This window comes from Anas platyrhynchos, chromosome 12 (genome assembly GCF_047663525.1).
Source record: "Anas platyrhynchos isolate ZD024472 breed Pekin duck chromosome 12, IASCAAS_PekinDuck_T2T, whole genome shotgun sequence".
NCBI classification, from domain to species: Eukaryota; Metazoa; Chordata; class Aves; order Anseriformes; family Anatidae; genus Anas; species Anas platyrhynchos.
This window is the reverse complement of record NC_092598.1, coordinates 1,690,167-1,716,125: the sequence shown is the minus strand read 5'-3', so window position 1 is coordinate 1,716,125 and position 25,959 is coordinate 1,690,167. Positions and strand designations below refer to the sequence as shown.

The following is a 25,959-nucleotide window of genomic DNA, read 5'->3' as shown; positions in this document are numbered from 1 at the left end:
TCTCTCCGTGCTGGCCCTGCAAACCCAGGCAGCAGAGCAGGGTGGGCGCCCCCAAACCCACCCGGCCCTCGGTGGGGGCTCTGCTCTCCAGCCCCCAGCCCCAGGGACCCCCTGCACCCCGGTGTCCCCGTCCCCGGGGCTGGCAGGGAGCTGTGGGCAGGGTTTGGGAACCGGTGCTGCCCGCGCAGCCGTGGGCAGGGGGGTCGGGGGCACGACGCCTCCCTGCCGGGGCTGTGCCTTTTGGTGGCATCGGGGGAGACCCCAGGGTGCTGCCGGGTGCTGCGGGGGGCCCTGCCACTGCAAACACCCTGCACAGCACCCGGGAGCTGCTCCGGGAGCAAGGCGACGCCGTGCCCCCAACCCCAAACCCACCCGGGCGCAGGGACCCCCGAGGAGCTGGGGATGCCCAGGAGGAGGTGGGCGAGGGGCGGCTGTGGCAGGCGGTGCCAGGGGTCGTTCCGGGGAGGTTTGGGGTTCCCAGAGCCTTGCCGGGAGGCAGCACTTTGGTTTCAGCTGGGGTTTCCATTTGGGAATGCCTGGGGACCCCAGGCAGGCTGTCCCCCCACCACGAACACCATTCCCCTGCTCCATCCACAGCATTGGGAAGGAAACCCAAGACGGGTGCTGCGGGTGGCCACAGGGACCTGATCCGGCACAGGGCTGTGCCACCCTGTCCCCCGTGTCCCCAAGCTGCCCCGCAGCACCCGGGGTGTTCCCAAGCCCTGTGGCTGTACCAGGACCACGGGGCACATCCCTCTGCCAGCACCTGGTGCCACAAAGCCACCAAAAACAAGGCTTGGGGCACACTCATCCCAGCCCCACGCACGTCCCAGCACCGGTGTGGGGCAAAAAAAAAACAAGGAAGCACCCGGTCAGAGCCTCCCCGGCCGCCACCACGGCCACCGTCCTCCCCGCACCGTTATTTTTTGGAAATATCACACGTTAAAGCTGTCGTTCTGGTTTGGACGTCTGCTAGCGCCGCACCGCCCGCCCCCTCCCTCCCTCGGCTTTTGGTTTCAATGCAAGGTTCTTTAGGGAATTTTTATTATTAAGAAAGAAAGAAAAACAAAACAAAACAAAACAAAACACAAAGGAAAACAGAAAATAAAATAAAATAAAACAGAAAGGAGTGGAAACGAGAGCAGACTGCGTAAATGCTCTCGGCTGCGTTTTCCCGGCGAGGCGGAGGTAGAGAGGCAGGGCCCCGGTGCGGGGGGGACAGGGGGCACGCGGTGGGGAGGGGACGGACACCCAGGGCAGCAGGCAGCCCCGCAGCAGGAGCATCTGCAAAACCCTTATATATTACCTCTTCTCAGGAAACGTAAGAAAAATAGACAATATTACATATGTCACACCATAAATAAAGCCAACGCTCGCTCGAGGGGCACCTGGCCGAGCGCTCCCAGCGCGGGGTGCGCGGGACCCCCGCTCCCCGAAGGGGACGCCCCGAGGTCTCGGGGTGCGCAGGGACCTGCAGCAGGGCTCGGTGCTGGTGGCACGGGGCAGGAAACGTCACCTCGGGGTGCACCGGGCCCTGCTGCGGCACGGCACGGCACGGCACGGCACGGCCCCACGTCAGCTCCTGCTGCAGGAGGGCGGCACGAGGGCACCGGCGATGCCATCCGAGCGGCCCCGAGCCCGTCCTCCTCCCGCCTCGCCTCCAGCAAACACACAGGATGGTTTTTGCAAATGCGGAAAAACTAAAGCTCCTATCGAGCACACGACTTCTTCTGGGTTCAGCCTAGCTCCTACACACACCACATCCTCCCGTGGTTTCTCGTCACCCTTTTATTTGGCAAAGTGTCTCTTATTATTATGATCACCGGCGGTATTATTATTATTTTTTGGACCTCTGCGGACGCTATTTACATTCACATTAACGTACAGCACTCCTGCCCAGCCGCGCCGGGGCACGCTCTGGTTTCCTTCCCTCCTCCCGGAGCCGTGGGACTTTCCGTATTGCACTCCCGTCCTCTGCGCTTCGTACGGCGCTGCGCAAAGTTACAGCATCTCCTACATCGTCTTTGTCCGCCTCCTCTGCGAGGGAGGAGGTGGTGCCTTCTTGCCTTTTTTTTTTTTATTATTTTTCTTGCCTCCTGGAAATCGTTGCAAAAAAAAATTAAAAATTATAATCCAACGCGGGGAGCGGATAAAAAGGACAAAAACCCCGGGGTGTCGGCGCACGGGGGCTGGGAGAGCAGCAGGATTCGTCCCTCGCACTCCTCGTTCCTCTCCTCCGGCGGCGGGCAGAGGTAGGGAAACCCAGGGGCTCCTGCCCGTGCCCCCCATGCCACGTGGGGAGCGCTCCTCTGTTTATTTCCAAAAAAAAAAAATTCTTTTTTTTGCTTTATTTTAGGATAGAAACTCGTCCAACCCCCAGGCGCGCCGGGCTCCCCCCGGCCAGCGAGGACGGGAAGCGTCAGAGCAAGCGACAACAGAACGAAACGAACTTTGGCAGTGGAGAGACGTTTGGATCTTTCTCGTTTTTGGATTTCCTTTGGAGCAGAGGTGAGTCTGGTCTGTTCTTGGCTAGCTAGCAAGGTAGTTTACAGGTGAGCTTCTGGCACGCCGCTTGACTTGGCGGTGTCTGTTTTTTTTTTTTTGATTTTTCTTTTTTTTTTCCTTTTTTTTTTTTTTTTTTTACAATATCTTACTTAAAGCCAAAGAGTCCGACGTTTTCATTTTTATTTTCTTTATTTTTTTTTTACAAAAAAAAAAAAAAAGAGGAAAAAAAAAAAAAGAAAAAGAGAAAGAGAGACGAAGAAAAGAAGTTTCCTTCCTCCTGCGAGCGAGCTCCTGGGCAGCGCCGCATGGCGCGGCCAGCCTGCGGCATCCCCCTCATCCAGAAAGGAGGAGAAAAATAAAAATATAAAAATATATATATTAAAAAAAAAAAAAAAACACCCGGTAGCAACGAACAGCAATCCCCCAAACGCTAGAAAACCAACCAAAAAAAAAAAAAAAAAAAAAGCCAAAACAAAAGACCGAAGAGAGAACAGAGAAGAACCGGCGTTTGCCTTAAACTCCACTTAAAGCCCGGTTTGAGGATCCGTGAGGATTATTTGTGAGAGATAGAGAGGTTGTTTTGGAGGTCACACGAGTCAGGTAGCTGAGGAAATTGCATCGAGTGCAGTCTGGTTCTTTTGGCGCGCCGCGGCGGGGGCGGCAGCGGGGTGGGGGGGGAGCGGCTCAGCGGGACGCGCTCTCCAACGGGGCCGGGGTGGCCGGCGTGCCGGCGCGGGACGCGGCCCCCGAGCCCGTCTCGCTGGGGCTGCTGGCCATGGGGGGCACCCCCTCGGGCTGCGCCGAGCCCCCCGGCAGTGTGGGGGCGGTGGCGGGGGCCGGCAGCCCCTGCAGAGTCTGCCCGCAGACGTGGTGGTGCTTCTCCCAATCCTTGTGCTGGCAGAAGGAGCCGCAGTAGCGGGCGGTGTTGCAGCCGCTGCAGGTCTCGCTCGCTTTGCGCCCGCAGTTCCAGCAGCTCTGCGGGGACAGCGGGGGACAACCTCAGTGCTGGGGCGTGCAGCGCCCCATTCCTGGGCTGCGTGCTGCGTCCCGGACCGTGCGCCACAGCCCTAACCACGTACCCAGGCTGCGCACCGCATCCCAAGCCACGTACCCCATCCCGGACCGTGCGCCACAGCCCTAAATATGTACCCAAACCCAGTCCCTGCACCACAGCCCAAACCACATGCTTATTCCTGGACTGTGCGACCCATCCTGGACCATGTGCCCCATCCCAGTCCATGCACCACGTCCCAAACCCCATACCCAAACCCTGTCCGTGCACCACATCCCAAACCACACACCCCATCCTGGACCGTGCACCACGTCCCAAACCCCGTACCCAAACCCTGTCCGTGCACCACATCCCAAACCACATAACCCATCCTGGACCATGCACCTCATCCCAGATCGCGTGTCACATCCTGGACCATGTGCCACATCCCTGACTTCATATTTCTGATCCTGGACCATGCGTCCTCATCCCAGACCACGCACACCCCGTGCCAAACCACCCTCCCCATCCCATCCCCACTCACTGCAGGAATTCCCACCCCACCAGCGGTGCCGCAGCCACCCCAGTGCTGCTGAGCAGGTCCCCAGCACCCACCCCGTCCCCCCCCCCAAGCCTCGTGCCCTCCAGCCCCACCTCGCTCGAGTCCTCCTGCTGATTGATGACGGTCAGGGCGTCCTCCGAAGCCTGGCGCTTGGCCTCGGCCAGGGCTCGCTCCATCTTGGCTCGCTCCGTCGTGATCAGCTCGTGGGCTTTGCGCTCGGCGTCCGACACGGCCTTCTGCAGCTCGGACATGGCCTGACGCTTCACCTCGTTCACAGCTTCTTCTGGAAGGAAGGCGGGCGAGCGTGGCATGGGGCGTGCAGGGACCCTGGGGGGCTCCCAGCCCCCTCCGGCCCCGCGGGCACGGGGAGGGGACGCAGCGGGGACGCTGCCGGCTGGGCACGCTGGAGGGGCCACACTCACCAGCCTTCCTCCAGATCTCCTCGGGCATGTAACCGGAGAGGGGCCGCGGTGCGAAGTCCCGGTGAGCGTCTGCGAAGGATCCAGGGGGGAGATGACAACGCCGTTAGCAAAAGGCAACCCCCCCGTGACCCGACCCGCCGGCCGAGCCGGTCCCAGGGGAACGGCACGGGCACCCCGGAGAGGGGCTGGGGCCAGGCTGCAGCCCCCCCGGGTCAATACCTAACTGGGGTGCCTCGGAGCTGGAGGAGCTGTTGTGGGGGCGGGCGGAGGGGGGGCTGCCTTTCTTCATGTCCTCGGCGTCGCTGTAGCGCCGGATCCAGTGGTTGAGCTCCTCGCGGTCGGCCTCCTGGCACCGCCGCAGCACCGTCAGCGACCGGCGCGTCTTCTCCACCATGTCCATGATGCAGTTCAGCAGCTGTTGGGGGGGGGCAATGGAGGGGCTGGGGGGAAATCTGGGCCGTGCAGGGTGGTGCTGGGGGCCGTGGGAGCGAAGGATGCTCGGGAGGAAAACCACAGGGGGACACGGTGGAAGCGGGGAGCAAAGCGGGGCGGGCACAGCACGGCTGCCCCATGCATGCAGCAATTTGGGGGGGCAGGCTGGGGGCTCTACGTACGTTGTTGAGGTGCTTCCACTCCTCCGCCCACTCCCTGTCGGTGAGCCGGTGGTCGATCACCTCCTCCTGGCGCGCCCCGTGCACCGCTGCAAGACGAGCGCAGGATGAGGGGGTCACCCCGACATCGTCCCCAACCCCACGCCGTGTCCCCCACCTCCCCAAACCAGGGGGCTCGGGGGGGTGCTGAGCTCACCGGCGGGCCGCGAGCGCTCGCGGAGCTCCCGGGGGTTGGCGTGGCGGTAGGCGTCGCGGTAGTGGTGCGCCATGGCCATGTCCTCGAGGCGGTAGTGCTGGGGCAGGGGGGCGGCGGGGGGGGGCAGCCCGTTGGGCGCGTGGCTCAGCCCGTTGCTGGGGCTGTAGCGCTGCGCGGGGCTCATGGTGCACGGCCGCTTGCTGAGGTGCTCGGGGTGCAGGGGGTCGCGGTCCAAACCGTTCTCTTTGGTCCTGGGGGGGTTGCAGAAGAGGTCGGTCCCCACGGGGTCCCCGAGCATCCGTGCGCAGCTCCGCGCCCAGGTGCCCGTTCCCACATCCAGCGCCCCGTGCCGGGGGGTGCGCCCCAAAAAGCGGCGCCCCGTGCGCCCTCACCTGTCTGGTGTCCTCCTCTTGCCGCTCTCGCTGACCTCCAGGAGCAGCTCGGAGGAGTCGATGGGAGAGGAGGCGTTGGCGTCCAGCAGCAGCTGCTCGTGCTGCGCCAGGTACTGCGCCGGGCTCTGCTTGGCCATGCGGGCGCAGTGCAGCAGCTCGCGCTGCAGCAGCGGCAGGTTGGCCTGCGAGGGGAGCGAGAATCCAGAGCCCACCACGGCACAGCCACGCTCCCCAAAATTCAGCCACCCCAGCCACCCTTGATCTCCCCATCCCTCCAGTTCTCACTTTGGGGACCTGAGCCCCCAGCTCTGGGGAGCCCTTTGGGGTGCGCGCTCGGCACCGGGGACACCCCCAACCCTCCTGGCACCCACGGGGCACCAGGGTGCCGTGAGCTGCCCCCGCACCCGTGCGCTCCCCCCTCCAGTGCTGTCCCTGAAGCAGCAGAAACACATTTCTGCCCGGGCCCTGCTGCTGCCAGCTCCACTTTTCTCTTTAGGCAGCTGATCGGCAGCCAAGGCCCCATCTGTTGGACGCGTTAGCGCTCGGGGAGGAGAGGCGCGCTGCAGCTCCCGCCCCTTCCCCGGCTGAGGGAACGACCCCGAAAACCAAAAAAGCCCCTGAGTCTGGGAAGCACGCCGCGCCCGGCTGCTTGCACTTAGGGTAATGAGAAGCAGCTGGAGCCCAAGGTGGAAGCAGCTGGAGCAGGGTGCCGGGGCGGCCGGCGGCACGGGGAGTGCTGCTGGCCTCGGGGACACTGCCTGGCGAGGGGATGGGGGGCTCCGTGTCCCCCCTGATCAGCCCTGCCTTCCCTGGGGGGTGGCTTCCTGCTGCAAGGGCTGCAAAGGTGGCTGGGGGCACATTTTTTTTTTACTCCTCTGCTAACGAGGGGTGAGCGATGCCAGGCTCAAACATCTGCCACCCGTGCCCGTGGTGCCAGGAGTGCCAGCGGCTGGCGAATCCCTCCGGAGCAGGGTGGCAGTGCAGAGTCAGCACAAAATCAGAAGGAAAATTAAAGGAAAAAAAAAAAAGGGGGGGGGATTTTTAATGAATTGCAAATGGTTTCCAGATGGGCCTAACCCCGCGCGTTATTGCAAACAGCTCCACGAGCGCCTCGGCCTGACGGGACTGCCCGTGGGGGGGGGATTTATGCACCCGGGGGCCGTGCAGGGCACCCACCTTCAGGAAGGGGATGACGAAGGGCCGCAGCGGGAAGTTGGTGGCCTCCTGGAGCTTGGCGTGGAACTCCTCGATGGTGAGCGTGGAGTTCTGCGGGGACAGCCCGGGCTCAGCGCCGGCCGCTCGCAGCCCCCAGCCCACCCTGTGCCCCCTGGTGCTGCTCCCTTGCTCTGCTCCCCGCCGGCTCTGCCGTGCTCAAGGGAAAACCCCGCAGGGTTTGCTGGTGGTGCCAGCAGTGGGGACCCAGCCCCACACCACTGGTGGCATCCACTCCATCCATCTCCCACCCTGGGAACCATGCAGACCCTGCGGGACGCCCCCATTTTTCCAGCATTTAAGTCAACCCAGCACCAAGAGGCTCCTCTTCCCCATTTAGCATCACCTCCATCCCCAAATTAAAAACCAGGAGCCCCGCTCAGTGACACGGCTGGGGCATCACCCGCCAGCCCCAGGGGCTCCCCAAAACTGTTCCCTGCGCCCGGCAAACGTACCACGAGCCCCAGGACGAGGGTGCGCACCCGCTCCCCGATCTCGGGCGAGATGTCGTTGCCGAACTGCTGCAGGGTGGTGAGGAAGCGCTTGAGCTTGCTGAGCTGGCGGGCGCCGCAGGCTGGGGGGAGCTGGTGGGTGGAGAGGGAGGCGGTGGAGGAGGTGGCCGGCCCGTTGCTGAAGCCGTTTGGGGTGGACGGGGCCCCGTTGATGGCGGTGGGCGAGTGGCTGCTGCCGTTCATCACTGCGAGCGGAGAGGAGGGGAGGTGAGAACGGCGGTGAGGGGATGGCGCTGGGCTGGGGGGACCCGAGCATCCCGCTGGGCACCGAGAAACCAGTGTCCTCCCACGGCTTGGGGTGCCCGGGGATGCTGCTGCGCCCCTGGGGCAGCATGTGGCAGACGCAGGGGTGGTGGATGGGTTGTGGTGAGGGCCTGACCCTGCTCCTTGCCATCCCGGCAGCCAAGAGCTGCCAGAAGCTGTGCGCTCCCCACGCTGCCCATCCAGGAGCCTTCAGGTGGCTGCTGCCCACAGCACCCTGCGCCAGGGGGTGGGCAGGACCCCGGCGCACAACAGGGCGCACCCCGTTCCCGTGCCAGCCCTCGGCGCAGCGACCTCTCCGTGGGCAGCACGGGTGTCAGCCCCCTGCAGCCCGTCCCCCCTGTGCACAACGGCCTCGCACCCCTCCGCCAGCACCCGGGCATGCACCGTGCTGCTCCCACCATCGCCCTGACCTGGTGGTACTGGTGCTGCGGGGTGCTGCAGCCCTGCCTGCCCTGGCTGCTTCCACGGGCTCCCCCTCGCTCTCCGGCCGGCCGGTCCCAGCCGCCCGCTAAAGAGGTGCCGAAAATAACCCCCGGCCACAACTGCTTTTATTCCCACGACAGGTGGGGACTAAGTTAGACGCCGCACGTGTCCCTCGGCCGGGCCGGGGACGGGGTTTGCATCCTTGGGACGGGGCAAGGAGAGGGGCTGGGGGGGCAGAGCACTGCCAGGGGCACCGGCCGGGGGGGGCTCGGGCTGCGTCTCGGGTCTCTCATTAGAGCGTACGTTTCATTTTACTTACAAAGACAGACCATCGACCATTTCAAGCAACCATGAAAACGGCCGCGAGGCAGAAACGTCGGAGGGCCAGCGTCTCGATCTGCAAGCAAAATAAAACACGCTATGATGAGAGAGCAGAGGCGGCAGCTCTCGGCCGGGGGTCCCGTTGGGCACGGCCCGCTCGTCCTGCGGGCGAAGCCGCGTGGAGCCCGACGTGCCGGGGATGGAACCGGGTCCATCGACCCCACGCAGCCCACGGAAAGGCTCCGAGGATGCCCCCCTCCTCGTACAGTCCCTGCCCAGCCCCAGCTCGAGGGGCAGCTTGTGGAAATTCCTCGAGACCAAGAACAACCAAAACTCCGTCCCGAGGCCTGGTGGTGCTGGCAGCCGGCTGCCCACACGGTGCCCACACCAGCAGGATGGGGACGCCCGCACCAGCCCCGCACACGGATCCCAGAGCCCTGCATCCACTGCAGGGCTTGGATTAAAAAGCAAAACCCATCAGAGCGCAGAGAGCACAATCCGATTTCTAATTAGAGAACATCTGCTTGGGAGCGCAGCAGGGCCGCGGCAGCCAGCGTGCAGAGACCTGCAGTCCCTATAGAGCACCTCGATGCCACCACTCTGTCACCTGGGCACAGCCAGCAGGTCCCCACCACCACAGCCAGCCGTGACACTGCCCCGCACCGCCCGGTGCCACACACACCCACGTGGCCGTGCCCAGCTCCGAGCCCTGCAGCCTCCTCCAGCTGCTCCGTGCTCCCGTTTGGTGACCACGCATCAGGAAACCAGGGCGTCCCTGTCCCCAAGCAACTCGCTGGGGACAGGCAGAGCCCACACACATCCCAAATCCCTTCTCCAGCACACCAACAAGGATCACCACCCCACGGCACGGCCAGCACCACGCAGCGCAACGAGGTCGCGACGGATCCCAAAGGCAGCACGTGGCCGAGGGAGCCGGGCAGCCCCCCTGCCCGCCGTCCCCTCCCCGTCCCCATACTCACTGGTGCTGGGCGTGAAGGAGGGGTGGCGCGTGGCTCCCTGCGTGACGGCCGGCGGCGGTGGCGGCATGCTGGGCGGCGTGGACCTGGGCTGCGTCTTGACGTCGGCCGGCGAGTCGGGCATGGTGGCGGCCCGCTTCGCCGCGGGATCTGCGGGGACAGGGCGCGCGCGGTGAGCGGGGCAGTGCCGCCGGGGACAGCCCCTGCCCGGAGGGTCAGGGCCTCGGGGACCTCGGGTGTCGCCGGTCCCCAAGTGGAGTGGGAGCGCAGGGACATGTGGGGACGGTGCCCGGTGCCCTGTGTCCCTGTAGGGTGGTGGGGACGGTGCCCTGAATCCTCCACGGATGTGTGGCACTGGAGAAGGGACAGGGCACGGCTCTGCAAGGTGTGAGCTCCACATCTTGCGCACAGCACAGCCCGGGCACATTATCACAGCATTATCACAGCTGCCATCCCTGCAAAGCCACCCGCCTGCCAGCAGCGACCTCGGGGATCCCGTGCCCAGGCTGCCCGCTAGCACCTCGCCAGCCCCAGGGCGATTGCGGGCATCGTGGTGCCGGGCAGGGATTGCGCACGGGCAGCAAATCCTGGGTGCACGATGGCTGGCACACGATGCTGCTCCCTGTGCCACCCACAGCCCAGAGGCTGCCGTGCCATGCTGTGCCATGCCGTGCCAAGTGGCCACGAGCACGCCAGCTGCACAGGTCTGTCACCATCCTGGCCAGGGTCCCCGCTGCACGCAGCGGGCTCGCCACCAGGCACGGCTGCTACCCACTCATCTAACGCGCACGCCTAATCCGCTGCAACTGTCGGGAGATTAATCGAGCCCGGCGAGAGCACATGGTCCGGGCTAAATAAAACCGGGGCCTCGTCCCGAGCAAGATGCTAGCAGGGCTCATCCTGCAGCTGATGCCACGTGGGGAGGAGTGGGGAGCCAGGAGGGCTGGAGGTCACCACCGCGGTCCCACGGCACCCCTGGCACCAAGTGAGTGTCCTTGGCTGGTGTGCAGGGCCATCCTGGCACTGCGTGCTGGGGTTTGCCTTTCTGCGCCCCCTTCTCCCTCTCCAGCCACAGGAGAAACCCCCAAGGCTAAACAGCACCTCTGCCACGGAGCAGCAGTTTGTTCGCGGGCTCTGCCAAAATAAACGGGATGCTTTGAAAAACACCTCTGCTTTTCCTCGCCACGGGGTTTGGGAACGGCTCCTCCAGGCAGGACAGAAGGGACTTGTTGGAAGATGCTGGGGGGGGGGACGATGCCAGGGGGTGCCTGGCTCGCACCCTGACCTGCAGCCTCCCTCCCACCTCCTGGGCCCGTTGTGTGGCTCTGCAGCTTTACGCCAGGTGTAACAGCCCCGGGGACAGCCCTGGCACGGGGGAGGCACGAGAGGTGGTGGGTCCAGTGCTTCGGACTGGAACCAGCTCTGGCTGCCCACATGGAGATGTGTCCGCAGGCTCACGAGGCTCCAGCACCAGAAGGGACGCAGAGCATGGGTTTTGTGCCCCGAGGACAAAAAGGGTGACAAGGAGAGGTCAGCCTGCAGCCCACATCCCACGCGTGCCCTCATGATGCTGCCAAGCCCAGCCCCTGCTGAGTGTCCCCAGGACGCATGGAGACGAGGGGGAGCCCTGGCACAGCCGGGGGGCTGCCATCCACGTGGCCCCCACGAGCCCACCACGAGGTGGGTGTGAGCGCAGCCAGTCCCTTCATCCACAGAGCGTGCAACAGGGCACAGCCAAACCCTCCTTGGCTCAGCACCCCCTGCCCCTTGGCAAAGCACGGATCTGGGCATCCTTCCCCTCAGCCAGCGTCCCCCCAAGCAGGGGCACGGCATGGAGGCCACGGGGCTCGTCCAGCTGGAGGAGAAGGTGGAGAGGTGGCACCCTGGGGACCCTGTGCCACGGCACCTGTACCACGCTCCCTGTGTGGATCTGGCTCCAAGGGGCTGCAGCAGAGGGGCCTGGCTCTGCCTGGGCTTGGGGGAAAAAGCACAAATCCGCTCATCCTGGCGCCGGCACGGCTGCTCCGCAGCTTCCCATCAGGAGGAAAGTCTCCACGAAGCTGAACAAACACCAGGGGAAACTGCGTCTGGGTGTGTTATTTCTCTCTCTCTCTCTCTCTTTTTTTTTTCCCTCCTCCATCTCTTGAAGCCATAAGTTTTTCCTGCTGCGTTTGCAATCCAAACACCGCCGCGCGGGCACAGGAGCAGGAGGCAGCCCCCGAAGTGCCGGATTTCTCGGTGCTGAAGCCCAGAAAAGCCCAAAGCAAACAGAGCCAGGCTGCAGGGACACCCGTGCGCCCCGGTGGCACCATCCCCACGGCGTCACACGTGCCAGAAGCAGGGCGCTGCCCCTCGCTTCGCCAAACCACCCTGGAAGCCCCAGCTTTTGCCTCCAGCCCCACGAAGCTCCTGTGAGGCTCTGAAGCACCGGTGACGGCAGCCTGGCCACGTCCTGCTGTCCTGCCACGTGTCCCTCTGTCCGTCCTGCCCTCCCCGTCAGCGGCAGGCGGTCGCCAGCCCGTGCCCAGGCTCTGCCCCCCGGCAGCGCCTCCGAGCGTGGCACCAATTCCCCGGCACCGCTCAAACTCTACTGGAATCCTTTTTTTTTTTTTTTTTTTTTCCTTTTTTTTTTTCTTTTTCTTTTTCTTTGGGGTAATTTGTCCCAGCCGCTCGGGGCTGTGTCTGTTTTCCTACATCTGGTTTCCATTAGGCCTGTGCAGCCCAGATGAATAAGTAATAATATAAAAATAAAAGGATTAGTATTTTCTCCTCCGCTGGCCGGAGCGGGGCCGTACCCCGCCCTGCCTCCCGGTGGGAATCAGATGCCGAACCCCACGCACCCCCCGACCCCGATTTGTCACACCGGAGGCCTTAACCCCCCACGTGCTGGCTGGGGACGGTGCCCACTGGTGCCACACGGCCACAACCGTGCCCACTGCCACCCCTGCGGGTGCCAAAGCAGGGCACCACGTGCGCCAGCCAGCTTCCCAAGCCTGGGGGTGCAAATCCCCCTGCTGTGCCCCCTGCTCTCTGCACCCTTTAGCCAGGCCTTGGGGTGGCTGGGGACAAGGACAGGGACATGCCAGTCCCTGTGTGGCTGCGTGGCACCCAAAGGCAGTGCCCGCTCTGCTCCCGTGGGCACGGAGCCATCCCGGTGCAGCAGCGGCTGTCGGAAAGCTCCGGCTGCCTGCGAGCCTCCCGGCGAGGCTTTGCCATCGAGGAAGGGGTTAAAAGGGAATTAAAAGAACAGCATCCTTCATGCTCTCCAAATGGCCACAAATGAAATCCAGATGCTGGAGGCGACGTCTCCCCGAAGCCAGGCTGCCTCCCAAACAAAGGAAAGCATTCCTGCTGCTCAGCTGCTGGTGCCACGGGGGCCAAGAACAACTCCCTGATAAGATCGCGAGGGCCGGAGCCTCTCCATCTGGAGCGCGTTAGGGCAGCTCTCCGCGCCGGCAGCCGGGCGGCCGCGCTCCCACGTGTGCGAGCCGGGCACGGGTGGGGGGGAACCGCAGGGCGCCGGCGCCCCCGAGCTCCGTCCAGCACCCCCGGGTGGGCGCACGCGGCGCCAGCCACCCCGGTGCCTTCCTGGCGCAAAGAACGGGGGTGTTATGGGGGTGCCCGTGCCCCAAATCCCAGCGTGGGCACCCCAAGGAGCCGTGGCGCACGGGCTAAACCCTCCCCAGCACCCTGCTGTCAGCTCCTGGGGACATCCCCAGCGTGGGGAAAGGTCCCCACCCCCGGGACATGGTGACGATGGCAGGCAGCTGGTGGGGGAGGACGTGGCTCCCCCCAAATTGCGCATGAAGGGGAGGGAAGCGGGATGGTGGTGTGCCAGAAGGGTGCTGCGCAACTCCAGGCCTATCACACAGCCACGGCCGGGGTGTCCCACGTCCCCAGGGGGCTTTGGAAAGAGGTGAGGGGGTGGAGAAGGAGCAGCAGCTGGGGCTGGAGCCGAGGGGCGAAGGAGAAAATGGGGACACCCCACACGGCTCCCACCACCCCACACAGGTGGCACCGGTGTCTCCTCCTCGCTCTGACAACTTTGTGAGGTTTCCCTGAAGCAGCACATTTTGGGGAGCCGGGCTGCAGGGTGCGGGAGGAGTTGGGGTGGGGGGGCGAAGCGACGCAAGCCCCAGCACCAGTCAGCACAAATGAAGCCTTTTAAAAGGAAATCAAATTAATTAAAGCCTCTGCAGAAGATGTAAACGAAACCTGGCCTCTGGCAGCTCCAGGCCCAGCGAGGCACTTGCAGGCGCCCTGCAAACGGGGAGCTGTGGCTGCAGAGCCACCGCCGCCAGGAAGCCGGGCAGCACCCGGCACTGCGGGCACCCCACGGTGCTCGGGCATCCCCTGCTCTCAAAGATGCTCACACCACGGGCAGCACACTCCCTGCTCCCCCAAAATCCACGCCATGCACCACGCCGTGCAGCCGGTGAATTTGGGGATCCCTCGCCCATGGGTGCCCTGAGCCATGCCCCAACCTGGGACACTTCCAGCCACCCCACACGGGGAGCACGGTGGGTTTCCCTTTGCCACATCCCAATTTCCTTCCCTCTCCCTGCAGCCCCTGGCTGGGTGGGCACCGCAGAGGTGCCCGCGCTCCCCGGGGAATCAGGGACCCCAGAGCCCTGCCCGCTGCCCTGAGCAGCACCCCCGAGGACCTGCAGCCCCCCCAGGGCCACAGCCATCAGCTGCCGGTCAGCTGGAGCCAGGGTGGAGGGAGAGGGAGGGAGAGGGAGGTTATTCTGATTTTCCTCAAAAAAAAAAAAAAAAAAGGGAAAAAAAAAAGCCCTCTCTGTTTTACAAGCCTTCATTTGCTATTGTTTATGTAAACAGGTAAATTGTTTCGTATCTCAATTAAAAACATCTGCCACATAAATGAATACCAATTAACTCATCCTGTTTTTAATTACTCTGTTAATTACACACAGGCAGCAAAAAGGATGGCAGGGGAATAGGGAAAGCATGCTTACAGCCCCCCCCCCCCCCCTTCCCACCTTGCTCTTGGCAAGGATCCGAAATATGCCCAGATAATGATGGATTAAGGTGGCTGGTGAAAACAATGGCTCGTCGCCAGCTCCGGGGATTTCGGCTCCCTCCCCGCCCCCGGCCGGGCGCCTCACAGGGGTATTTCCCGTTGCCCTCCCCATGACGCCCCCCATTTTGGGAACCCCACCAGAGGTGTCTGCATCGCCCCGGGACCGCGGCACAGCCTGGCCACCTCTCCCGGTGCCGTCCCCACAGCGCATCCCCGGGTGACAGCAGCCCCCGGAGCCACACGGCCACTTGCAGAGGACTCGTTGCCCGCGCACCGTGGACCAAACACCCCCTGGGTGTGCCCACGATGCCCACGGGGCGAGCACCATCCTGCAGCCCGGCCGTCCCGGCAGCGATCGCCGGGTGACCCTCGTGCCGTCAGCTGCGCCGGCCTCGCACCCCCCCACCACCCCTCCTCCTTTCCCCGGCTGCGGGAAGCTTTCCAAGCAAGCAGATGGGGCAGGGGGAGCCGCGGCGGCGAGGAGGAGAGCAGAAAAGGCTATTTTCTCACGCTACATATTTTACAAGTCGAACATTTTGTGCAGTTCAGCCTTGCCTGTAAAACCGTCTCGGGACCGAGCGCCGGGGCGCAAGAGCCGACGGCGGCGTGGGACAACACCACCGGGCAGCCCGAGGCAGAAAAGCCACGAGTGGGGTCCCAACGCCCCCTCCCCATCTTTCCGAGTAGGGGACTCGCTCCCCAGGTGCTGGGGGAGCACAGGACGGATCCTGGCCCATGACCATGAGCCTTGTGCCTGCCCCGTCCCACCAGCAGCTCGCGGGCGCGGGAGGAGGTGGGCACGCACACGCCCTCGCTGCTCCCCAGCTGTCCTGCGCACCTGGAAATTAAATATGCTCTCTAAACACGGCGAGCAAACAGAGGGCTTGTGCACCGGGCTTTGCGTGGGCACACAGGGCGGCGCGAGGCTCGGGGCTGCCCTGCTCTGCGCACACATCCTCCTTGCAGCAGCGAGCGGCGCGCCATGAGGCCACCAGGCCACGGCGTCCGTGCCGAAAGGGCGACCGATCCGGTGACGAGCTGCAGGAGGGGCACCCCAAAACCAAAGCCATGCACTCCTCGAGCAGGCAGAGCCCCGAGCTAAAACGCTCCGTGACATTTTTGCAGCCACGTATGCACAGGGACACTTGTGTCCAGAGGTGGCCTCGAGCACGGACAAGTGGCACAAGCACCAAGGGGGCTGGGGGCACTTCGGAGGCACGGAGCAGTTGGGAAGGGAAGCAGTCCCTCTCCGAAAGCTGGCGGGGAGCTCCGTGCAGGTCCCTGCAGCGTGGGAACGCCGAGGCACCGCCGGCTCCCCGGGGACGCCGGGCCAGATCCTGCCCTGGAGGCGCCAGGACGGTGACGGCTCTGAGGGGGTGCCGAATCCAGCGGTGCATCCCCACAGCCTCCGGGCTGCTGCGTCGCTGACTCTTTGTCTCTTTTTAACCACAGGCTCCATTTCAAGGCAATTTTGCCCGTGCGAGATTTAATGCAATAACGCAGGAGACAAAAAAAATAAAAAAATAAAAAATATTAATGAGAATTTTGAAAAATAAACAGGAAATCCTTCGGATGCTTTCTGGAAACATTGGTCAGCATCTTCCGAAGAAAAGCTGTGGGCTTGTCAAGGTGGGGTTGCCTCTGGGGAGGCTGAGCGAGCGGGGAGGGAAGGCAGAAAACAAGCTTCAGGAAATCTAAAAATAAGCCCAGAGCTGGGCAGGGGCACTAATACCAGCTCGGCACCTGGTGGGCTCTCACCTCTGCGCCCCAGCCTGGCCTCGCCCTGCCCAGTCCATCACAAAGCCCCCGCCGAGTGCCCCCGCTTCGGGTCGCCCCATTTCACCCCGTCTTTGCACCGAGCTCCCTGCTCCTTCGCAGCCTGGCTGCAGGATCAGGCCCTGATCTGCCCGAATGCTGAGCACCCCGCGACGGTGCCAGCACGGCCGGGGGCAGAACCAGTGCTGGTGGCTGTGGTTGGTGTCCCTTGTGCCGTGGGGACCGGCTCCCTGCCCCACAGGAGCACGCATCCCGCTGCCAGCACACACTTACACCTCGCCAGTATCCCTGTGCTCCGTGTCCAGCTCCCCAGCAATGCCCTGATCCCGTTAGGAGATGTTTAATGGTTTACGGGGTGCCTCTCAGCCCTGGGGGTCTCACAGCACCCCGCACCTCTTCCCCGGGGCGCAGGGAGGCTGCACGGCCGCAGGCAGGGAGCTGCACCACCCCGAGAGCCCGAGGGGGATTTGAGCTGCCTGCATGCAGCGAGCGGAGCCGAGAGCCCATTTCCATGGCAAACCCAGGACGGGCGCACGCAGCCCACCCCAGCCACGCCGCGGGGTCCCCGAGCTGCCAGCGCAGCCCCGAGCCCCCTTCCCCACGCGTGCCACAGAAACAGGCAGAGCCTGGAGCTTGCTCGACCCTCCAAACCCACAGAACCTACACAACACCAGAGCATTTTTGCATCCTTCACCCTGCAAGTCCTCACTGTAAGAGGCAAATCCTGCATCCACGCTAGGCCTGGCTGCCACCGCACCCAAAACAAGCGGCCAGCCCCGCGCCAGCACTCGGCACCACGGGAGCACGGCCCCCGCTGCCTGCGCCCCCCGGGCTTTCCCTCCCTGCACCCCAACGCATCTCCCATACAGCTGGGCCTGCCGGGAGGCAGCAGGAGGGGAAAAAGCCGCACACAGCCCAGCGCATCTCCGGTCTCCTTCCCAGGGCTCCCCAAAAGCAAGCCCCCAAACTTCTCCGTGCGCCTCAGCCGCCCGCGGGGCCGCGAGCCCGGCTCTGCCAGCTCCTCACCCGAGCACCAGCGCGGGGCTGCGGGCGCCGGGGCCCTCAGCATCCTGCCCGGCCGCTGCTCCGCGCTCGCCGTGCGTTTTCGGGATGGATCCCCAGCATCTCCGTGCCCCGGCTGCCTCCGTGCAACGCAGCAGAGCTCACCCCGCCGAGGTGCCGAGCGAGGCGAACGGCTGCAGAGCGTCTTCGAGTCGCTCGACAAAGGAGCGTGGGATTAATATTCCTTTTAATTAAAGGCAGAAAAATCTCTTTGTTCCTGAACAGAGAGAAAACAACAGAGGGAAGAGCTCCGGAGCTCCTTCTAAGCGAGAGACGAGACCATCGCTTAGATCCAAAGGCACTGTCAAGGCGCACGTGACCCCGAATTAAAAAAACAAAATGAAACCCGGCAGCAGCGGCGGCAGCTCTCCGGCACCGAAGGGAAGTTGCAAAGTTTTTCTCGGCTAACGGGAAAAAAAATTAATACAAAAATAATAATAATAAAAAAAAGAAAAATCCAGCAAAAGGTGCCCGTGAGTGGCAGAACAGGGGCAGCGCGGGGGGAGCCCTGGGCGCGGCGGGCGAGCTGCAGCCTCCCCGTTCCCCCCGGACCCCCGGGGGCAGCTCGCAGCGGGGCAGCGCCGACCCTCGCCCCTCGCCCCCCGCCCGCCCCCTGCCCCCGGGGAGCGGCTGGAGGCTCTGATGCGCCCTCGCCCCGGCTGCTGTCGCCCCCGGAGAGGGGGAACCGGGCCGGGCCCCGCTGCCCTGCCAAGGACCGGAGCGCGATGGGGCACCGGGAGCCTCCCCGGCACCGTCCCCGTCCCCGAGCGCTGCGCACCGGGAGCGTTCCCCGGGCACCGGCGGCACCCCCGAGCTCCGGGAGCGTTCCCCGGGTCCCAGCAGCACCCCCGGGGCACCGGCAGCATCCCCCGAGCGCTGCGCACCGGGGGCTTGCTGCAGGCGGCGGCAGCGCCCCGACACCGACAGCACCCCCGGGGACCGGCAGCATCCCGGTCCCCCGCGCACCGGCAGCGCCTCCCGGTACCGGCAGCACCCCCGAATACCAGCAGCATCCCCGACACCGGCAGCATCCCCTGGGTACCGGCAGCCCCCTAACGACACCGGCAGCCCCCCGTTCTCCTCTCCCCGCGCCCCCTGCGCCCCGTGCCCGGCCCTTACCGTGCTGAGGCGCGGCGGCGGCGTGCGCTAAGTCCCGAGGCAGAGCCGAGCGGTGCGGGCAGAACCGGCGGCGACCCCCGGCGGCGACGGAGACGACCCCGGCCCCGTTAAGGCCGGCAGAACCGGAGCGCGGCCCCTCGGCGGCGGCTGCCGCCCCCGGCACCTGCCCGCCGCCCCTCGCCACCGCCGCCGGGGGCCGCCAGCCCGGGGGGGTCGGGGCGCTGCCCCCCCCCGGGGACGGACACCAAGGGGTTGGGGGTAAGGAGGGGAGGGGAAGAAGGGGGGGGCGCCGCCGGGAAGGGGGAGGGCGGAGAAACCCGGGGGAGAGCCGCGGGGGTCGCTTCACCCCCTGCGCATCCCCCGGCGCCGCGCCCCGGCCCCGGGGCGCCCGCGGCCGAGCTCCGTGCCGGGCCGGGCCGCCCGCAGCCCCCGCTGCCGCCCCGCCGCCCGCCCGCCCCGGAGTGAGCGCCGCCCGCCCCCGCCGCCGCCTTACACCGAGCCGCAGCCGATCCCGGCAGGGGGCGCCCCGCAGCCGCCGCCGCCGGAGAAGGGGGGGGGGGGCGCCCCCGGTGCGCGGTCGGGGAGGGGGCGGTGGGAGCCGGGGTTAGGGGGAGGGAGGGGGGCAAAGGAGCGGGGGTTGCGCGGGGACACGGGGATGGAGAGGGGAGGGGGGTGGGAGGGGGTGCGCGGGGGTTGGGGGCTGCGGGGGGGTGGGAAGGGTTGGGGGGGTGCCAGGGGTTGGGGGGTGGGAAAGGTTTGGGGTTGGATGAGGGTTGGGGGTGGGAAAGGTTTGGGGTTTGCCGAGGGTTGGGGGGTGTAAATGGTTCTGGGGGCAACAAGGGGCTGGGGCTGGGGGTTGTAGGGTTTGGGAGGTGTCAGCGTGGGGCTTGGGCTCGGTGCCCCCATCGGGCTGGCAGGGGGCTGGCACCCCAAGGACTGGGGGGGCTGCGAGGGGCTGGGGCTGTGCTCGCTTTGCTTCCGTCCCCGGCTGCCCCGGGGATGCCCACGGGACGGGGTTGCAGTGGGAGCAGCCCCACGTGCAGCCACAACATCTGTGCAGGGCGAGCCCCACGGGCACCCCGCCACCCACGCAGCCTGGCCTCGGGGTCCCCCCACCCCACACGGCCTCATCCAGGCTGCCCCGGGTGGCCGCACAGCACCGGCACCACGGGGATGCCCATGGAGGTGGCTCCCTGCCCACGCTGGGTGCCCGGTGCACCCATCCTGCTGGCTGGGGGGGCACTAAAAGTGTCCCTTCCCCCCAAAAAAAACCCTACTACGATGTTGTTGCTGGCTAGCGCAAGCCCTGCTAATTTCCCTGCGAGCTGAAGCCCTGCCTCTTTGCGTAATTACTCGGCTTGGCAGCTGCCTTCCCTCTGCGAGTTGCCGCCAGGAGCCCCTGCGCCCGGGTGCTTGTTGCATTACTCATCCGCTGCTCTCCCCGGGGCGCAGGGCGCTGGGGACCACGGCGGGGCCCTGCCGGGTAATGGGGTTCCACTGGGGCACCACCACTGCTGGGGCACTCATGGCACCACCGCTGCAGAGGGCACAGGCTCTGCACGACGTGCACGTCGCGTGGCCGTTGTGCAATTGCCAAATGACCATTGCGTGGCCACTAAGTGGCCGTTGTGTGGCTAGTAAATAATGCTGCATGGCCAGTAAACAACCACTGCGTGTCCAAGCTCCCACCTGCATCACATCGGGTCGCAGGATGGTGCCTCATCCCACCCCAAGGTGCTGGCAGGGTCACCCCCTCCCAGCTCCTGCTGCCGTGCACGGAGCCCTCCTCCTGCCCGCACCTCCCCACCCCGAGCGCTGGGGTTGCCCCAGGAGCCCCCCACTGGAAGCACCACAGCCCCACCATCGAGGCCCCGCGGGCGCAGCACCATCCGCCCCCGCGCACAGCTGCACGCCGTGCAGCAGCAGCCCCGGCTGGCACATGCAAATGCAACGGCGTGGGTGAATTTGGGCACGTGGTGCATGGTGCAACCCCCCCCCGGCGCACACGTCCCGGGTTCTTGGAGCACCCAGGCATCCCGAGAGCGCTTCCCGAGGCTGAACCCCAATTTCAGGAGGGAGCTGTGGGGGTGGCCACGCTCTCAGCCAAATATGCTGTCCTGCATGTGCGCCCCACGCCTTGCAAGCTGCTAAATTCGTGCTGAAACCCACCAGTAAATGTCCAGCGGGTGAAGCCCAGCCAGAACCCAAGGGTGACCAGCACTGGCTCCACACCCAGCGACCTGCAGGTACCAGCTGCAACCTTGCCAGCTTTGGTTCATTTTGGGTGTAGATGCAGGATGCTATCGAGTCCCGTGGTGGGACGAGCCGGTGGCAGCAGCACCACGATGTGCACAGGGCACCATGGGCAGGGGGGGGACCCTGCCGCGTCCCCCCCGGCGGCGTTTGGGTGGCAGGGTCTGCCTCGTTTCTATTCCGCGCGCGCAGCCTGTAATTTTGGTCTATTGAAGTCATAATTCACCGCTGAGAAAATAAACATTTGTGTTAGCTCGCTTTATTCGGCGGGCCTCGTCTGAATGTTAATAACGCCCTGCCGGCGCGCTCGCACGTGGCCTCGGCCGCCGGGACAGACCCGGGCACCCACGGCCGTGCCCGTGCCACCTCCTCGCCTGCAGCAGGCTGTCACCTGCCGTCCTGTGCCATCCCTGGAGCCCAGCAGACAGGAGATGGGTAGGGAAGTGTCACACCGTGCTACACCAGGGATGACGATGGAGCTGGCGGCAAGGCCACCTCAAAAAAATGTGACATTTTGGGGATGAAACCTGAGGCATGTCCAAAAGCCTGCGCTCATCCCTGGGTCAGTTTGTGTATTTTTTTGGGTGCTCCCCGGGCTGCACTGTCCCCAGCGAGGGCAGGGGGGCACCGAGGTGACCCCCCAGGTGCTCCAATCCAGCCCCAACCCTGCGCAGGGCTGCCCTGTCCCTGGCTGGGTTCCCCTGGCACCGGGTGCTGGGTGCTGGGGGCTGGTGCTTTCCCCTCCGCATTTGCATCTTCCCAGCCTTTATCTTCCTCCCAGTCTCTGTATTGCTGCAATTACAGACACTTTAAAACACAATGATCTGGCTGTTAGTGTGATGGATGACAGAACCTTTCTGTCTGGTTTAAATCACTGCCGAGAGTGAGCAAACTTCCCCGCCTTAACCCCTTCGTGCCCCTTAACCCTAATCCGGAACCCTCCCCGCCGCTGCCACGCACCCCACGGACACGCGTGGGTCCCACAGCAGCCCGAGACCGGCGTGCAGCCGGCTGGCAAGGGGATGAAGCGCACGTGTTGTGTCAATTTGTGCTCCCTTTGTGGCGAGGAGATGGCATCTCCTGCTGCTGAGCACCAGCCCTGTGCCCACCAGTGCCACCCTCCAGGTGCCGTGGTCCCCTGGGGCGGTGATGGCACCAAAGTGCACCGCTTCTGCTCGCAGGTGCTGCCTGCTGTGGGTGCACAGAGGAGGATGTCCCCTCTTCCCAAGCCTCAAGCCTTGTAAGAGAGCCCTCGCTGCTGGTTTCTTGCACCTTGCTGTGCCGTGAGTCATCCCCGTGCCGCCGCGCAGACCTGCTCCGCCGCGCCGGGGCTCATCTGGGGGCGAAGGCACCGAGCCGTGCCCGCGCTCAGCCCCAGCGTGCCGCAGGTTTCCTGTGTCACCCCCAGGAGTCTGGCTGCCCGTCTGGGTCTCTCCGTCTCTACACGCAACCTCACAGGGAGCTGAGCATCCCCGGGTGCCTCTCTGCGGTGTTTTGGCCGTGCCAGGGGGGAAGCCCTTGGTGATGCAGAGCCCCTCACCCTGGCTGCGCGCACGGAGGTGGTGGCCTTAATCCCAGCTCCTAAATCCATCCCCGGGAGCTGGGCTGCAGCCCCCAGAGCTCTCCCCTTGGCATTTTGCTTGCAGCTGGAGCCCAGGCTGGTGCTCCCCTTCCCCGCAGGGCAATTTGGCAGGGAATGCGCGGGGGAGATAAGGGGCTGGTGGGGAGCCAGCGGCCGGGGAAGACAGCTCGCCCGCGCGCCGGCTATCGCCCGCCGCAGCTGCATCCGCCGCGGGGACATCTGCTGCTCAGGAAGCGCCTCTTGCCAGCTTTTCTTAAGAAAGGGGCTTCGCTTGTGCCTGGCTTCCCCCTGCGCCCGCTCGCGGGGGCTCCCGGCGTCGCAGCCCCCCGCCCTTCTGCCACCCCGGCCCTCGCTGCCGCTGGGATGAAGGCTGGTGGGAGCAGCCCCTGCCTGTCACCGCCTGTGGGGAGCGGAGCCGAGGGCTTTGCGGCTTCTGCACAACTTCCATGAACATGAAAAGGAAAAAAAAATCATGTTTTCCTGGCTGACAGATTCGTTCCTGCTTCCCTTTCAAAGGGAAACCGGGCCCTACTGCTTATCACCCCGGCGCGCCCTGCACCGCAGCCTCCAAAAAATCACCGTCCTGGCTTAGACACTGGGAGGCTTTGGGATATGTCGCTGTTCCTCTGGATGCTTTAAAATTCCAGGTTTTGGGGCTGCTGGGGCCGTGTTTGCAGCTTTTCTTTGCCATGGGGTGCCCGGAAACTGTCCTAAGTGGAGATGGCCTCGTGCCCCTTGCTCCTGGTGCCTGGGGGTGCACGGAGACACCGCTGCCACCCTGGTGTAAGCAGCAGTCGGCCAGCAACACGTCCCCTTCTTGGCCTGAGGGAAGGTGCCAGAGGTGCTGAGCAGAACCCCAGCAGGTGCCCAGCACACGCAGCACACTGGGAGCACAGCACAGGATCCCTCAGCTCCTCCACTCCCTGTCCTGGTGACATCCCCTGACCGGAGAGGGGGCACACGGTGCTGAGCCTCCCCGAGAGCCCCGTCCTTCTTGTGGGGTCCCTGTGCTATCCTGTGAGACCCCCCTGCAACAGAGGGACCTGGGGAGCTGAAAGCATCTCCTGGCCCTGCTGAAGCTCCACGGCTGCCCTCCCAACTCCAGCTCTGTGCAGCTCCTGCTCCCCTGGCTGAGCCACAGGGGAGCCCCAGCCTCGTGGCGGGGCCATCCCAGAGGTCTGGGATTCGTTACAAGGTCCAGATGCGCTGTGGCAGCGGGGGGACGTTGCGGCTGCCTCTGGCCACCTGCATCGTTTCCAAGTTCCCAGGCTAAAAGCAGGGCTTGTTATCAAGAGCAAAAAATGTGCCACCTCTGTTGTATTTCATTTCCCTTTCTCCACCTCTTCCCTGCCCGCTGTGCATCTGAGATAACAGCTCTCCGCGCTGAAGCCGGAGCGAGGAGCAGGCAACGGCCTCACCAGCCCCTATCGCTGCCTCGCTGGCTGCGAGTAAATCAGGAAGTTTGCCGAGATATTTGGCCAACAAAATAAACGTTTCTCCTGCCAAGCACCTAACCGGCACCTCCGCCAGCCCGCAGCAATCTGCACGGCTCCGCTCGCTGCGCCCCTCCGGGTTCAGGGGGTTCCCCTCACCCTGTGGGGCTGGGGGCATCAGCGGGGTGCTGTGTGCTGGCACGGGGCAGGGACCGGTGTCCCCATTGCTCCCACATGGGGATCACTCCCAGGCTTCAGCATTTTGGGTGTCTCTGCCTCAAATAGGAGCTCGGGTGCTGGTGTCCCATCAGAGGGGCGCAGCGCTGGCACCTGCTGTGCTCACACAGTGATGCAGCACCCAGGAGAAGGAGCTTGGGAGCACCCCACGTCCTTGTCCCCATCCCAGCACGCAGGCTCAGCAGAGAGGGCTTCATCCTGACCCCCGGCCACGCCACTTTTGCCAAAGGATGGAGCCAGGATGGGAACCTGGGAGGTCCCCACGCTGCCCAAACCCTGTCCTCAAACCCAAGCTGGCCGCATCCCCATCCGGCACGGTGGATATTAGGGCCGGGCAGGGGGGCAGGGTGCTGTGCCCGGTGCATGGTGCCGCAGGGCTCGCAGCCACCGGGGGAAGGGGTGTGTGAGGGGAAGCACGGCAGAGGGCCAGCATTGTTCTCTCGGGGCAGACAAACGCCGGTGACTCAGCCGGCCGCCGCTTTCCTTCCCGCGCCCGGCACGGCCCCACCAGGTCCCTGCTCGGGGTGCTGAGGGATGCCCAGCACAGGGCATGGGGATGTCCCAGCCCCTGGAGCTGGCCCCGATGCTGTCACGCTGCAAGGGAGCAGCAGCAGCAGCAGCTGGGGAGCCCTCGGGGCCGTATCCTGACCGTGGTGGGATGGAGCTGCTGCGGGCAGGGTCTGGCTGCTGCCGGGGAGCGAGCGTGGGAATGTGCTCCCGAGCCACACGTGAGCTGCTGACCCAATAATGAAAGAAAGCACTGGGTAAACAGGGGATTTAAACCCTGCAAATAAAACCTAATCGTGGCTGCTTGCTCATTACAGAAAGGTTAATTGCAGAGCGGGCTGCGGACGGGTCCCCGTGCCCCATCCTGCTGGTGCTATGAGCTCGGCTGTGCCCCAACCCCCTGCCCTATTGCCAGCTCCAACTGGCCCCATGGGGACACCCCACTGGGGACCCCCACGCACCACTTGGGCAGCACCTGCCTGGCCCCAGGGCTGCGTGTGACATCGGGACAAGTCACCTGCACCGCGCCACGTGCACGTGGGTCGCCCACAGCCCCCCGCCTCCCTGCTCCCACCGCTGCCTCGGCCTTACCTTGGCTGGTCCTGCCCGGTGCCCTGGCGCTGGAGGGGTGGCTGTCGGGCTTGGGGGTGCCCCCGGGCATCCCAGGGGTGCGGGATCAGCAGTGCCCAGCACAGCCAGCCCGCTCCTGGGGCAGGCACGAGTCTCTGCACCAGGGAAGAGGATGCTGAGCAGCGCCGGGCTCGGTGCAGCGCGGTGAGGTGCGGGGCGTCCTGCCCGAACGGTGCCTGCCCTGCCGTGAGGGCCGTTCATGTGACTGCCGGGGCCGGGGTGGCAGCAGCGCCGTGTCCCATGGCGAGGGGGAAGGTGAACAGCTGCCGGGCAGTGATAATGCGGCGGGTGGGGGGAGGCCGGGCAGCTGCGCCCGTGTCCTTCCCCAACAGGAACCATCTGCGACCAAGCCCAGCTCTGCCTTCCCTATCAGCCATTCCGGTCTGACTTTCCAACAACTTCCCCTTCTCGCCGGCTTCACTTCCTCACTGCGAGGGGCCAGCGCGGTGCAGCTCGGCATGGGCAGCACCTCAGCAGGGTGGCATGGCATGGCACAGCATGGCACGGCACGGCACAGCATGGCACAGCACGGCCAGCAAGGTGCACTGCGGCACAGGCAGCATGGTGCAGCACGGCACATGCAGCACGGTGCAGTTTGGCATGGCACAGCCTTTAGAGCGCAGCCTGGCGTGGGCAAGGCAGCGTGGCACAGCTGGCAAAATGCAGCCTGGCATGGGCATGGGATGCACGGTGTGGTATGGAGTGGCTGGCACGGCACGGCCAGTGAATGCAGGGAGTGGTGCTGCGTGGCGTGGTGCAGCCTGGCACGGCGTGGCACAGCCTGGCATGGGGTGGTGCAGCCTGGCACGGCATCGTGAAGCCCAGCACAGCGTGGTGCAGCCTGGCACGGCATGCCCAGTGCACGCTGTGGCACCAGGGGCTCACCCCCTTGCAGCACACTGCTCTCTTTGCCTGGCTGTGGGGACAGGGA

The 25,959-nt window shown here is 64.9% G+C and overlaps 1 protein-coding gene across 6 annotated transcripts; it reads right to left on the bottom strand.

The window, feature by feature from the left end:
- Positions 1-1,956: 1,956 nt before the first annotated feature.
- CBFA2T3 (CBFA2/RUNX1 partner transcriptional co-repressor 3) lies at positions 1,957-25,385 on the bottom strand. Of its 6 annotated transcripts, none has more exons than XM_038185522.2 (12): positions 24,990-25,385; positions 9,392-9,538; positions 8,410-8,487; positions 7,347-7,588; positions 6,856-6,945; positions 5,680-5,861; positions 5,288-5,538; positions 5,095-5,180; positions 4,700-4,895; positions 4,481-4,549; positions 4,151-4,338; positions 1,957-3,480 (listed from the first exon to the last, which is right to left on the bottom strand). In XM_038185522.2, the coding sequence occupies exons 1-12, from the start codon at positions 25,057-25,059 to the stop codon at positions 3,190-3,192; spliced, it is 1,890 nt and encodes a 629-aa protein (XP_038041450.2). In that variant the 5' UTR covers positions 25,060-25,385; the 3' UTR covers positions 1,957-3,189. The 6 variants fall into 6 exon arrangements, with proteins under 6 accessions (XP_038041450.2, XP_038041449.2, XP_038041453.2 ...); XM_038185521.2 differs by having other exon boundaries at positions 4,151-4,341; positions 24,990-25,383; XM_038185525.2 differs by lacking the exon at positions 24,990-25,385 and adding an exon at positions 18,387-18,855 and having other exon boundaries at positions 4,151-4,341.
- Between the last annotated feature and the right edge of the window lie 574 nt (positions 25,386-25,959).

Coding starts and splice junctions, on each gene's coding strand:
- CBFA2T3 (XM_038185521.2), bottom strand. CDS start 25,059: ATGCCCGGGGGCACCCCCAAGCCCGACAGCCACCCCTCCAGCGCCAGG. Junction 8,488..9,391: donor CTCCTTCACGCCCAGCACCA/GTGAGTATGGGG, acceptor TTTTGCTTGCAG/ATCGAGACGCTGGCCCTCCG. Junction 5,181..5,287: donor CGAGCGCTCGCGGCCCGCCG/GTGAGCTCAGCA, acceptor CTCGTCTTGCAG/CGGTGCACGGGGCGCGCCAG.